Source organism: Pinus tabuliformis, chromosome X, assembly GCF_031772625.1.
Source record: "Pinus tabuliformis cultivar Carrire ecotype Pingquan chromosome X, CPIR1, whole genome shotgun sequence".
In the NCBI taxonomy this organism is placed as follows: domain Eukaryota; kingdom Viridiplantae; phylum Streptophyta; class Pinopsida; order Pinales; family Pinaceae; genus Pinus; species Pinus tabuliformis.
The window spans coordinates 692,182,534-692,195,237 of record NC_142308.1 but is presented as its reverse complement, the minus strand read 5'-3'; the positions used below and the strand labels follow the sequence as shown (position 1 = coordinate 692,195,237).

General features: G+C 33.2%; 1 protein-coding gene across 2 annotated transcripts; it reads left to right on the top strand.

Moving 5' to 3' along the window:
* Nucleotides 1-2,099: 2,099 nt before the first annotated feature.
* Nucleotides 2,100-9,313, top strand: LOC149141868 (uncharacterized). 2 transcript variants are annotated; one of them, XM_089453272.1, is made up of 10 exons: nucleotides 2,100-2,464; nucleotides 2,644-2,709; nucleotides 2,843-2,910; nucleotides 3,041-3,108; nucleotides 3,294-3,370; nucleotides 3,515-3,567; nucleotides 3,683-3,753; nucleotides 3,952-4,018; nucleotides 8,444-8,564; nucleotides 8,687-9,313. In XM_089453272.1, the coding sequence occupies exons 1-10, from the start codon at nucleotides 2,458-2,460 to the stop codon at nucleotides 9,298-9,300; spliced, it is 1,212 nt and encodes a 403-aa protein (XP_089309398.1). In that variant the 5' UTR covers nucleotides 2,100-2,457; the 3' UTR covers nucleotides 9,301-9,313. The 2 variants fall into 2 exon arrangements, with proteins under 2 accessions (XP_089309398.1, XP_089309397.1); XM_089453271.1 differs by having other exon boundaries at nucleotides 3,470-3,567.
* The last annotated feature ends 3,391 nt before the right edge of the window (nucleotides 9,314-12,704 follow it).

Below are 12,704 nucleotides of genomic sequence, written 5' to 3'. Positions count from 1 at the left end.
ACAAACTTAAAAAAAAAAAAAAAAAATACAAAAAAAACTAGTAAAATTAATATTAAAAACATTTAGAAAAAACTAAAAAAACAAAAATAGGCTCAAATTAAAATATATATATATATATATATATATATATATATATATATATGTCTTTTCCAATTAAAAAAATAAAATTAAACTTATAAAAAAATGTGTTTTTGATTTAAAAAATAATAATAATAATAATAAATGAATAAATAATTATTAAATTTTCATTATTTATTTAAAAACAAACTAATAAACAAATTTTAAATATAATTTTTTTTAAACAAAATTTTGTTTTTTTTATTTAAAAAAAAAATATTAAACAATTTTAATAAAAATTATTAAACATATTTAATAATTTAATAAACATATTTAAATAATTTTTTAATCAACATATTTAAGAAACACATTTTTAATAAACATATTTATAATTAAATATTTATTAATTAATTAAAAAAATTATGAAACAATTTTAATTTTTTTTTTTTAATTTTGTTTTTATTTTAAAAGAAAAAATGTTAATGCCCACGGTCGCGCCACCACTGGGTGGCGGGTGGGCCGTTAGGCAATTCTCAAAATCACCCAATGGCCCGCCCAACGCCCGATGGTGGCGCGACCGTGGGCATTAACAATATATATATATATATAATATTGTTTAATAATTTTTTTTTTTTTATTAAATATTTAATTATAAATATGTTTATTAAAAATGTGTTTATTAAAAATGTGTTTGTTAAATATGTTTATTAAAAAAATATTTAAATATGTTTATTAAATTATTAAATATGTTTATTAAAAATATTTTGTTTATTAAACATGTTTAATAAAAAAAAAATTAAATTAAAAAAACAAAATTTTGTTTAAAATTTATATATATATATATATATATAATTTGTTTATTGGTTTGTTTTTAAAAAAATAATGAAAATAATAATAATAATAATAATAATAAATAAAACAAAATAAAATTTCAAATCAAAAACACATTTTTTTTTAAGTTTAAAATGTTTTTTAATTTTTTTTTTTTTTTTAAATTGGAAAAGACACATATTTTTAAAATTTTCATTTTCTTTCTTTCTTTTCTTTTCTTTACTTTTTTTTAATTTGAGCTTATTTTTGTTTTTTTAGTTTTTCTTAATGTTTTTAATATTAATTTCACTAGTCTTTATTTTTTATTTTTTTGTTAATTTTCTATTTTTGTTTAATCTAATTTGTTTTTAATTTTTTCCCTAGTTTTTGTTTTTTTTTTTTAATCTTTCTATTTTTACTTACTTAATTTTATATATATAAATTTTGTTTTTTTTTTGTTTTTTCCAAATTCTTTTATGGTTTATGAAATAAAAAAATTTTAACATTTTTTTATTTATTTTTTGTCTTATATATATATATATATATATATATATATATATATATATATATATTTACATTTATTTTTTTAAGTAATCAACATTTTAATCTTAATTTCACTAGTTTTAAATTTCTTTTTGTTAATTTTCCAATTTTTTTAAAATCTAGTTTATTTTTAATTTTCAATTTATTTTTAGTTTTTTTGTTAATGTTTTTTTTATTTTTCTATTTTTACCTACTTAATTTTATAGTTTTTTTAATGTGGTTTTTTTTCTTTTCCCAAATTTTTTTATGGTTTATATATTTGCTTTTTTTTTAAATATGTTTTTTTTATTATTTATTTGTTTATAATTTGTAATTGTTTTTTCTAGTTTTTTAATTCTTATATTTTATAGGTTAATTTTTTATTTTTTTATTTAATGATTGATTTTTGTTTTTTGATGTTTGATTTTTTTGTTTTTTATTTTTATTTTATGTTTTGTTTTTAGTATATAATTAGGCCGATAGGCCTTCCTTTGAAAGAGACTTTCGTCGTCTTTTTGTTCCTAACGTTGACACTTGGCGTCCTGGCGTCCACATTCGCGTGGCGTAATGTCCTGTTGCCACCTGGTCTTGTTCACGTGATGGGTAAGGTACTCTTGTGGTTCACGCCCAACCCGACCATGGTGATGATCTAGGGTTATGATCACCTGAAGGAGGATAATTGGTGGAGGTTTGGTCCTAACCCTAACTGCATGCCTAAAACCCTACGTCTCATTTTGCTTTTGCATTTTTGTTTGTTGTCATCGCGTTTTGAGGTGAGGGTTTTGCAGGTTCTGGTTTGTGCATGGAGGGACGAACCTCCTTCCTCTTCTCTTCGAGAGTATTAATCCCTTCTCCGTGCCTCGTTATTCAACATGTGAACATGTTCCGACCTCCTCCGTGCCCATGTCCTGGTTCCCTCTGCTACCAAAATTCTCAGGATATGCATTCAAGCTCGACTCCCCTTTACCATGAATCTGACGATTCCTCAGGAGTTGAGTATTCTGCATATGAAAATTTTTCTTAGAAAGGAACTCAACCATGGCATATGTTGCTGGAGAAAGGCGCTGAATGGCAGGTATTAGTTAGCTTTTTTTATTTGTTTTTCCCAATAACTCGTTTTTGTTTTGTTTCATTTCCATTCATGTTTGATTTTCTTGATTTACAAGTAGGGTGTGGTTTATAATGTGTTTCCTCTTCTTTCTTGCAGAGACCTAGGTTTCTTGTTCCCTTAGTCTCTGACTTACTGTTTCATAGCGATTCTTGTAGTAGGTTCTGTCCATGTTTTCCCAGGAAGCGGAATAAACTCGAGGACGCTCGAAGGTAACATTCCAAGTTCCCTTAGGTTTTCAGTCTGTCGTTTCCTTAAAGAGATTCAGTCTCGCGGATCTAGGCCGTGAGGGTTGTGGTAACCGTGATTTCCTTTATCTCTGTGCATGTCTATTACTGGTCTCAGGCACCCTTCTTGGCAAGGACAAGTTTGGGGCAGAGATGAAGAAAAATTCGAAAGCCCCTGGAGTCAATGTAACTTCCATTATCTTCAGTATAGTTCGTTTTCATTGCTTTATATTTTCATTTGGCCAATATTTGCAAAAGTACTCTGTTTCCCTGAAGAATCACTGATATGAGAAACTGTATTTTGTGTTTCATACAGGTGCATTATTATGAGGATGAAACAAAACCAACTGGTACATGTGTTGTTCTTATCGTTGGGGGTGAAAGGTGAGCACTGAAAATGTCTCTTAACAGTGTGTTATTGTATTGTACAGTGTACTAGTTCTTTTGTCACTGACACCCCAGATACCTGAGTTTCTTGACCTATGCACATAATATTCGCTTCATTGCCAGCTGTTCTCGTCAGGTTTTTCTCTCTTGACTCGTTTAAATATTAACCTTGTAATGTTCAGGTCAGTGGTTGTAAATTTGTTAGCAACAAATTGCTACAAATCAGAACACTTGAAATCACCCGAAAACTGGGCTTTAGGTAATGTACTGAAGTTTTTGCTCTCTTTTAAGTTATTTTCTCAATGCTTAGGCTTTACTTAGCTCTAAGTTTAAAAGGAAATTATTGTTTGTTGTACAGTTGAGAAGGCCAAGTTCTTTTATATTGCTGGCTTTTTCCTTGCAGTCTCGCCTGAGTCGATTCAACTTGTGGCTGAACATGCAGCTCAGAAAGGGAAGGTAAAGTGTATTGTAATCACTTTGGTATCTGGAAGCAGAGGGGTTATTGTGTTATTGGTTATTTGGCAAACTAACAATGTCCATGCCAAATGGTCTTGTATTTCATGTCGTGCAGATATTTATGATGAATCTTGCATCTCCTTATTTCTGTGAATGTTTTACTGAGGCATGGATGAAAGTTTTTCCGTAAGACCTACTTCCTTGCATTGTTTTAGTCTGATATCTAGATAGCAGATGATTACGCAGATAGAACTTAAAACATTTCTATTTTCATACCAAGTTGATTTGGCTTCTTTCTTCTATGATATCTGAATTCCCTCTATTATAACTTATATTTATTATACTGTTTGAAATGTTTCATGATATCTGGCAATTTTACCTCAGGTATATGGATTATGTTTTTGGAGATGAGACTGAAGCAAGGACTTTTGCAAAGGCGCAAGGGTGGGAGGTAAATTATGTGATCTTAATTTCTGACCAATATACTTCTGAACTTGAATGGAGTAGATGTTTACTAAATCTTTTGCATTTTCTAGACTGACAATGTTGAAGAAATAGCCCTAAAGATGTGAGCACTGCCAAAGGCAACTGGAACTCACAAGAGGATAGCTGTTATTACACAAGGTGCAGATCAAGTAGTCGTTGCAAAAGCTGGAAAGGTAATTATTTTCGATCTTTTGTCTTTTGTTTATAGCTGACATTGAGATTAAGAGAAGATTTTTCTTGAATATTGTACTGGAAGAGGCTAAAAGTTTCAGTGGTCTATGGTACTGGTCTCAGGGATATAACCATAGACCACTGAAACTTTTAGCCTCTTCTAGTACAATATTCAAGAAAAATCTTCTCTTAATCTCAATGTCAGCTATAAACAAAAGACAAAAGATCGAAAATAATTACCTTTCCAGCTTTTGCAACGACTACTGGATTTGCACCTGGTAATTATTTCTCAATTTCTCATTATTGTACTGGAAGAGGCTAAAAGTTTCAGTGGTCTTGGACTCTTGGACATAATTACCTTTCCAGCTTTTGCAACGACTACTGGATTTGCACCTGGTAATTATTTCTCAATTTCTCATTATTGTACTGGAAGAGGCTAAAAGTTTCAGTGGTCTTGGACTCTTGGACATTCCTTCTATATTCAACCAAATACATTCTGGTCTATGGTTCTAGATTTCCTTCCCTTATGATTAAGGATAATATGAGTTCAATCTAGTTCTTAGGAGATTGTTGATGTCTGGACTCTGGAGTTCTTACTTGGTAAAAATTGTGCAACTCCTTGAGAGTTAACATTGGTGACAAACAATATGTAGATTATGGTCTGTGACATGGCATGGCCATCACCATTATCTTTACAAACTGATTCTAGATGATAAGAGAGCTCAGAAACATCATCTCGATTCATGACAGAAGGTGATAGATAGTCTGCCAGGACTTTGTTGGACTCTAGAGTCTACTACAAATCTCTATTGTTAAAGGAAACCCTTAGCAGATGATGACCTTATTTGAACCGTGTTGTGAGAATTTTGGGGTTGTTGGTAATGGAGAATTGAGTAGAAAGGTTAACCCCAGTTTGTGAGCATACCCAAATTGTACTACTTTAAAGCTGAAAATAATTTTGCACTAGAACGCTGATTTTGAGCAGTGTTGACTCTGAGATGCCTCTGCAAATATTTCATCATGTGATCTGTCATGAGTCGAAGTATCTGAGCAGGTTGTTGATGTCTGGAGTTCTTACTTGGTAAAAATTGTGCAACCCCATGGGAGTCAACATTTGTGACAAACTCTATGTAGAGTATGGTCTGTGACATGGCATAGCCATCACCTTTATCTGTACATTCTGATTCTGGATGATAAGAGAGCTCAGAAACATCATCTCGATTCATGACGGAAGGTGATAGATGCCTGCCAGGATTTTGTTGGACTCCACTATAAATCTCCAACCTTAAGGGAACCCTTAGCAGATGACCTTAGAACCGTATTGTGAGAATTTTGGGTTTGTTGGTACTTATGCAAATTTTGGGTTAACCCAAGTTTGTTAGTATACTCAAATTGTATTAGTTTAAAGCTGAAAATAAATTTGCACTTGCATGCTGATTTTGAGATGCCTCTGCAAACATTTCACCATGCGATCTGTCATTACTCAGATTATTTATATATGTATTGAGCTCTGGTTTTTCATATTTTCCCTGTATATCTATTCAAATAATAAAAAAAAGAAAATGTGCTCTACAGCAGAAATGAGTGCGTGTAATAATTTTGGAATCATATTGGTTATTCACTCTTTCTTCTCCTTGTAAGTACTTCTCTTTAACCAATCTTCTTCTGTTTCTTTTGTCTGCTGTGTTCTATCATGGCAAGAATGTATTCTGTCTTCTCCTTGGAAGGAATTTGTATCTTACTCATATTACCAGTCCCTTTTGTTTTGTTTCATGCATGTAATTTTGGTTGTATTTTTTTCATTAGGAGAGATACAAGTTGTGATACAGAGGAAGTTATGCACATTACATAATGTACTTTTTCTTCTCCTTGTGAGGGATTTTTGTCTTGTTACCAATGTACCATTCTTCGTCTGTTTTTTCTTTGCTGTTCTATCATATCCAAGAATGTACTCTTTCTTATAATTGGAAGTAATTTATATCTTACCAAGATTAAAATTGTACTCTATTATTCTCATGTACCAGTCGCGTCTGTTTATTGTTTTTTTATTAGGAGTGATAAAAATTGTCATTGCCCATTGGTAAATCATAGAACAGTCTTCTGCTCTTTCTTCTCTCTGTTGTTCCATTGTGCCAATGATGTGCACTTTTTTTTATCATTGTAAGGAATTTATATCTTACTATTTGGCTTCATGTATATCTTATATCTCACTACTCTTTCTTATCATTGTAAGGAATTTATTTCTTACCATAATTTATACCAATCTCTTGTTTCGCTTCTTGTATCATATTTTGTTATAATTGATTTTTATTAGGAGAGGCACAAGTCGTGATAGGGAGGAAGCTATGCACATGTAATTTGCCAAGGGACTTTCTGGTGTTTAAAAATTAAATTGCCACATATCTCCGCTGGTCTGTCATGAGCGTATTAGCTGTTAATTTGTTAATGTTTAGTTTCATGGCACTTTTAATGAGAATTATCGAGTAGACAAATTTTGCATCAAGTGCTTTTCTCTTCTTTCAAGAAACAAATGGTTCTCGTTATCTGAGTGTCCTCTTTTTTTTTTTTTATAAATGCAAACAAACACAGAACACAGAGAAACTCTTAATAAGCCAAAGAGATCCACTGGGGGTATGGGGTTGGATACCCACAAACATAGAAGTCATTGGGGTGTGGGGCTTTATACCCACAAACACAGAAGGACACAAAGAAACTCTACATAAACCAAATAGATGCACGGAACACACAAGTTGTGTTGGGGTGTGGGCTGGATACCCACAAACACAGAAGGATACAAAGAAACTCTGGGTGTGGGAATGGATACCCACAGACACAGGACACAAAGAAACTCTTAATAACCCAAAGAGATCCACTGAACACATGTGATATTGATAATGGAAAAAGGGAAGATTCTATTACATCAACTTTAATATTTTGGGTGTGAATGGAGTAAGGGAAGATTCTGGTGCGGACATTGAAGCAGAAAGGACATGCAGAAACTCTTAATAAGCCAAAAGAGATTCACTGAGAACATATGTCTTGTTGAAAATGGAGAAAGGGAAAATTCCATTACATCAACCTTAGTATTTTGGTACAGAGGATCACTTAAAACTTTGAGTTGCTTCCCACTATTTTAAGTCACATTGATATAGCAAAGAGTTACGAATGTTGGAAAAACATGAAAGGAAAACTGAATATTTTAGAAAGGTTTGGAAACATTTTCTTTTTCCACTCTGATGTTTAATGATCCCATCCAAAGCCCTATACTCCATACGGAAATAAACTACATGCTAAAATAATGAAGGAAATGGACATGACCGCAATAAGTACTGTTTGCAAATTCAAACACCAGACATACAAAAGATTTAGCCTGATTTGTTTGACACAAACTGCTCAGAGCATGAAAGAATGACACGTGATTGTTGCTCATCTAGAAGAATGAAGACGAAAGAAATTTTATTAATGTCTACACATGACGAATATATAAAAGGGGACTGCTAGGCATACCAAAAGTATACAGATAAAGCATAAACCGGTAAACCCTAAAAATAATATAAATAGGTATAGACCTTTTAACGTAGATATAGATATAAAAGAGCTAGTGTGATCGTCGTCAATCACTGAGATTGTTCTCCGAGGAATGGCCCGGACTGAGTGGATCAGGCTGGATAATCTGGAAGAGCTGGGTGCTTCCACGATGGTACAGACAGACAAAACTTCAATGTACCTTAAGCCATAAAATCACATTATTCATTTGCTAACCAACTCCTTCCTTGCAAATTTTAGGCCTAAAGCAATTTCCCAATATTTTCCCAGATTCAAAACTTCAATGTACCTTAAGCCATAAAATCACATTATTCATTTGCTAACCAACTCCTTCCTTGCAAATTTTAGGCCTAAAGCAATTTCCCAATATTTTCCCAGATTCCTACTTTGTTGAAATAAATTTAAGTTATCTTCCCATAGCGTTTCTCTAATTATTTGTTTTGGGAGAGGGAAGGGGGAAGATTAGTTATTTATTTTCAGATGGGTTACTGGCACCTGTCATCCCAAAAATTCTGCTCATATGATCTATCATAGGCTGCACTTCCAATTTCCCAATAACAGAATGGTGCCCTGAGTATTTATTTGGACATATTTTGTTCCCATATAAAATATTAAGCATTCCTTGAAATTGTGGGTTTCTTGACTTTTGACCAATAACTATTTGTTTTGCTAGGATGCTGATGATTCAGTGCCTTTCTTCTGGGGCACTGCAGCTGATGATTACCTTGTATTATTTGATGAGCCAAATGTCTTGAAAGAAGGATGTGGAAAATCTTTTGCTCCATTTCCCCGAGGTAATATAGGACTGCTAAATTAGAGCTTATCTGTTTTTTAGCTATCTGGCACATGAAAGTGTAGCTGAATGTTGGCTATAGAGCCTCTAATGTAATATTGGTTGTTGCATTTGCCGTCGCAGGTTGTTACTTCTCTACATCATGTGGATTGCAGAGCTTTGAACATCCTTTGAATAAGCTGATGCCAATGCCTCGTGTTGATAGTGCATTTGGCAATAGCAGGATCTCTTCCTCTGGCTGGGTAGAATCCTCTCATGGCAAGCTCATTACTAATACTTTGCAAGAGTTCACGTATGATAATTTAATGACTTTTCAAGCACTTGGAGAGCAACAGATTGTGAACCAAACGATAGCAACCAATAGTAAGGTTATTGTAGAGGCAGCCACAGGAATAGAATTATCCTCTGAAGTTGATGACTTCTTCACTTTATATTTAGATTTCAATTCTCCTATGGCTGTAATAAATGTTTCAAATGCACTTAATAAAAATGTATCCATTGTTGACTCTAGTGGAACGTTCTTCAGCTCTCTGAATAATAATCAAAATGCAGGGGGAGACGATACAATCACCAGCACCCAACAGACGTACAATTATCAAAGCACTCAAGGTTGCTATTCCAAGCAAGTTAAAGCAATCAACTCAACACTTGGGATCAAATCCCACAAAGCAATTCTATACCTACTCTTCAAATTCCTTCAAGCTTTTGAAAGTAAAACCAATGAATTATCAATATAATTTTACAATAATAAAAAACAATTAGAAGGCCTTTAGCGAGCTCAAATTGCTCATCCGTTAGGCTTGAACCAACATCTCTTCTGGAGAAATTCAACAATTCTAATTTAATAATCCGCTTGAACCAACATCTCTTCTGGAGAAATTCAACAATTCTAATTTAATAATCCTATCGGCCTCTCTTTGTACCTTATGGGACAATTGCTAGTTTTATTTATGTTTTGTTATTTTTTTTTACTTTTTTTTTGTTTTGTGTTTTTTCATTGTTTTAATTTTTTACTTTTTAATTTTTATTTTATGTTTACATTATTTTTTTGAAATTTTACTATTTCTCGGGGTCATGATAAAATATTTTGCACTATTATTTCAAAATGTTGAAATTTTACTCTTGAAAAAAAATTGTTATCCCAGCATCAACATTTTTCGTTTTGAGGGTGTTTTTGCACAAAATTTACCATTGAAAAAAAATGTTATTTGAACATCAACACTTCGTTTTGAGGGTGTTTTTGGGACAATTTTTGCACAAAAAATTGGTTTTCACCGCTATTTTTAAAACATGTTGAAAATTTATCCTTAAAAAAAAAAAAAAAAAGGTGTTATTCCAACATCAACACTTTTCGTTTTTAGCACTGTTTTTGATGTTTTTTCGGGGTTTTTTTGCTAGAGTTCCTGTTTTGAGTTTATAGTTCTCGTTTCAAAGTTTGCATTGTTTTAGTGATCCCCTTATTTGAGATATGAATTTGTGAACTACATGGCATACATTGTATTGATTCTTGAGGTTGATCTTGTTCAAAAATCTATAGTTGATACACATTCATCAAATTGCGTCCTTCTTGGGTATTATGATGATAGGTGACCCACCTAGTGAGGTGGCTGGTCAACATACTACCTACTCTAGCAACTGCTAAATTTGTTTCTTCACATCATCTACTTCTAAGATTGTCTATCTATGTAGCTTGATATTTAACATTAGTAAGTTATGAAACCATTGTATCCCACGCTCTGCTTCCCTCTGTTGGCATTATGATGTATGTGTTGTACTTGATGGAAACCCACTTGTAGCAGAACAACTCACTTGTACATGGTAACTAGATGAATATACAAAAGAGATATCAGATGTGACAGCATGCATGGCAATGGTATTTATAGATGTGATGAAATGCAGGGCAGCTTCAAGGAATCAGTTCAAAAGGCAACTCACTCAGATGAAAGATCATAGTATAGCAGGTAAACAGCAAAGAATTACATATCAATCTTCAAAGAATGAAGAAAGAGGGGTATACGTGGGTTCACCTTGACCAAGTTGCGTATACACGCAGGTTAACAAAACAAAAGGAGCGTATAGTGTACACACGCATTTTCACAGAAGGAAAAGCGCGTATACTTGGAAAACTAAGTTTTTGGTCCGAATTATTTGGTCCATGGTCTTTTGATCCATGGTATTGGTCCAAGGTATATGGTCCGAGGTATTGACCCTAGGAATTTGGTCCAAGGTATTGGTCCTAAGTGGTTTTGGTCCATGGTATTGAGAAAGGCCTACAAACTATAAAAGAAGGAGAAGATCATTAGGCCAAGGTGTGCAAGTATCAAATATCTGATGAAGTGTGAGATCTAATATGCAGGTTATTGGCTTATGGGGTTGTGCTTGATCTGAACCAGAGATGAACCTTAGTGTTTGATAAGATATAATGATGTATCAGGATCTCAATGCTTGAAGTGAATTATATTTATGTGGTTTGATCATGTATCTGAGTAACTGGCACATGTTGTAGTCTATAAATATGATGATCTGGGTATGACTGAAGTCTGGAATAGTTGTAATGTTTAAATCATCATTTACAGATCTGTACGTTGGTTCACCTTGAGGAAGGCGCGTATGCATGCAGGTTCGGCACATGCAAGTAGCGTATACCTTATAAAATATGTTTTAGTTGCTTCTGTTTGTTGTTGTAGTGTTCTGGGTTCTAGCTTGGGTTTTGGTTACTGTATTCTGGTGACAGCATTCTGAATGATCAGATTGATGGAGTGATTGATTGATTCGGTTGTGGTTGGTTCAAAAGGAAATTGGTTGATGCAGATATATTTGATGATTGAATGATGTTGTTGATGGATCCAGTCTGAAAATTTATGAAACGTAGTCCCTGGAAGAAAACAAAAGGATGTAGCCTTCTGTAGGCCGGCACCTATGTACTAATAAACATATTATCTAGTACAAGAGCTAGGGGGTTATAGCTCCCTTCCAGTAGAAGATGGAGAACAAAAGAAGGTTGTAGCCTTCTGCAGGTAGAAGCCAACGTACTAATATAAGACTGCACCAGTACAAAAATTGTAAACAAAATTCTCTTATTATTAAAAGAAGATAGAGACGATTGCAGCATGTGGTTTTCACCCACATTGGGTTTCCACCTTATATCTTGGTGTTCATGTGTGTTACTTATGTGTGATGCTTTATTCTATTTTTACTGCATTGTCTAATGAATTATTGATATACTGGTTAAAGTTCAATGTATGATAATTTGGATAAATCAAAAGATCTTTGCATATACGCTGGTTGCATTAAGTATAGTTGCATATACACGCTGGTTCACTAAGCTGAAGTAGCGTATACAAATCAGTTTTGAAAATCAAATTATTGATCTGATAACACTGATTCACCCCCCCCCCCCCCTTCAGTATTATTTCCAACAATTGGTATCAGAGCGGGTCCTTTAGAAGAAGTTTGATCGCTTGAAGGAAGGTCCAACATCATGAGTAATCAAGAAAGTGGGGGATCCATCAGACCGCCAATCTTTGATGGGAGAAACTTTGTTTATTGGAAGGTAAGAACCACAACCTATCTTCAATCTCTTGGAACATATGTCTGGGAAATAGTGGAAGAAGGATATACATTTCCATTAGTAATTCCTACAGATACAGCAAGTAAAAAGCAATATGAAACCAATGCCAAGGATGTCAATACATTATTGGGAAGTCTGTCACAATCAGAGTTTGTCAAAGTTATGTAGCTCAAATCAGCCAAAGAAATATGGGACAAAATTGTTCTAAGCTACAAAGAAGACTCTCAAGGAAAACGTGCTAAACTGCAAACTCTCAGAATTCAATATGAAACTCTCAAGATGCATAATGATGAAAGTATAGCTAGTTACTTCTTATGTATAAATGAGATTGTTAATTGCATGAAGAATCTGGGTGAAGAGATAAAGGAAGTTACCTTAGTTGAAAAAGTTTTAAGATCCTTATCTGCTAAATTTGAATCAAAAGTATCTGCCATAGAAGAAAAGCAGGATCTACAGACTATTACTATGACACAACTTCACAGAATCTTAACTGCCTTTGAGATGAGAAAAGGAGGTCCATCAGATATGAGAGAAGCCGCATTTAAAGCTTCAACAAAAGGAAAAGAAGAA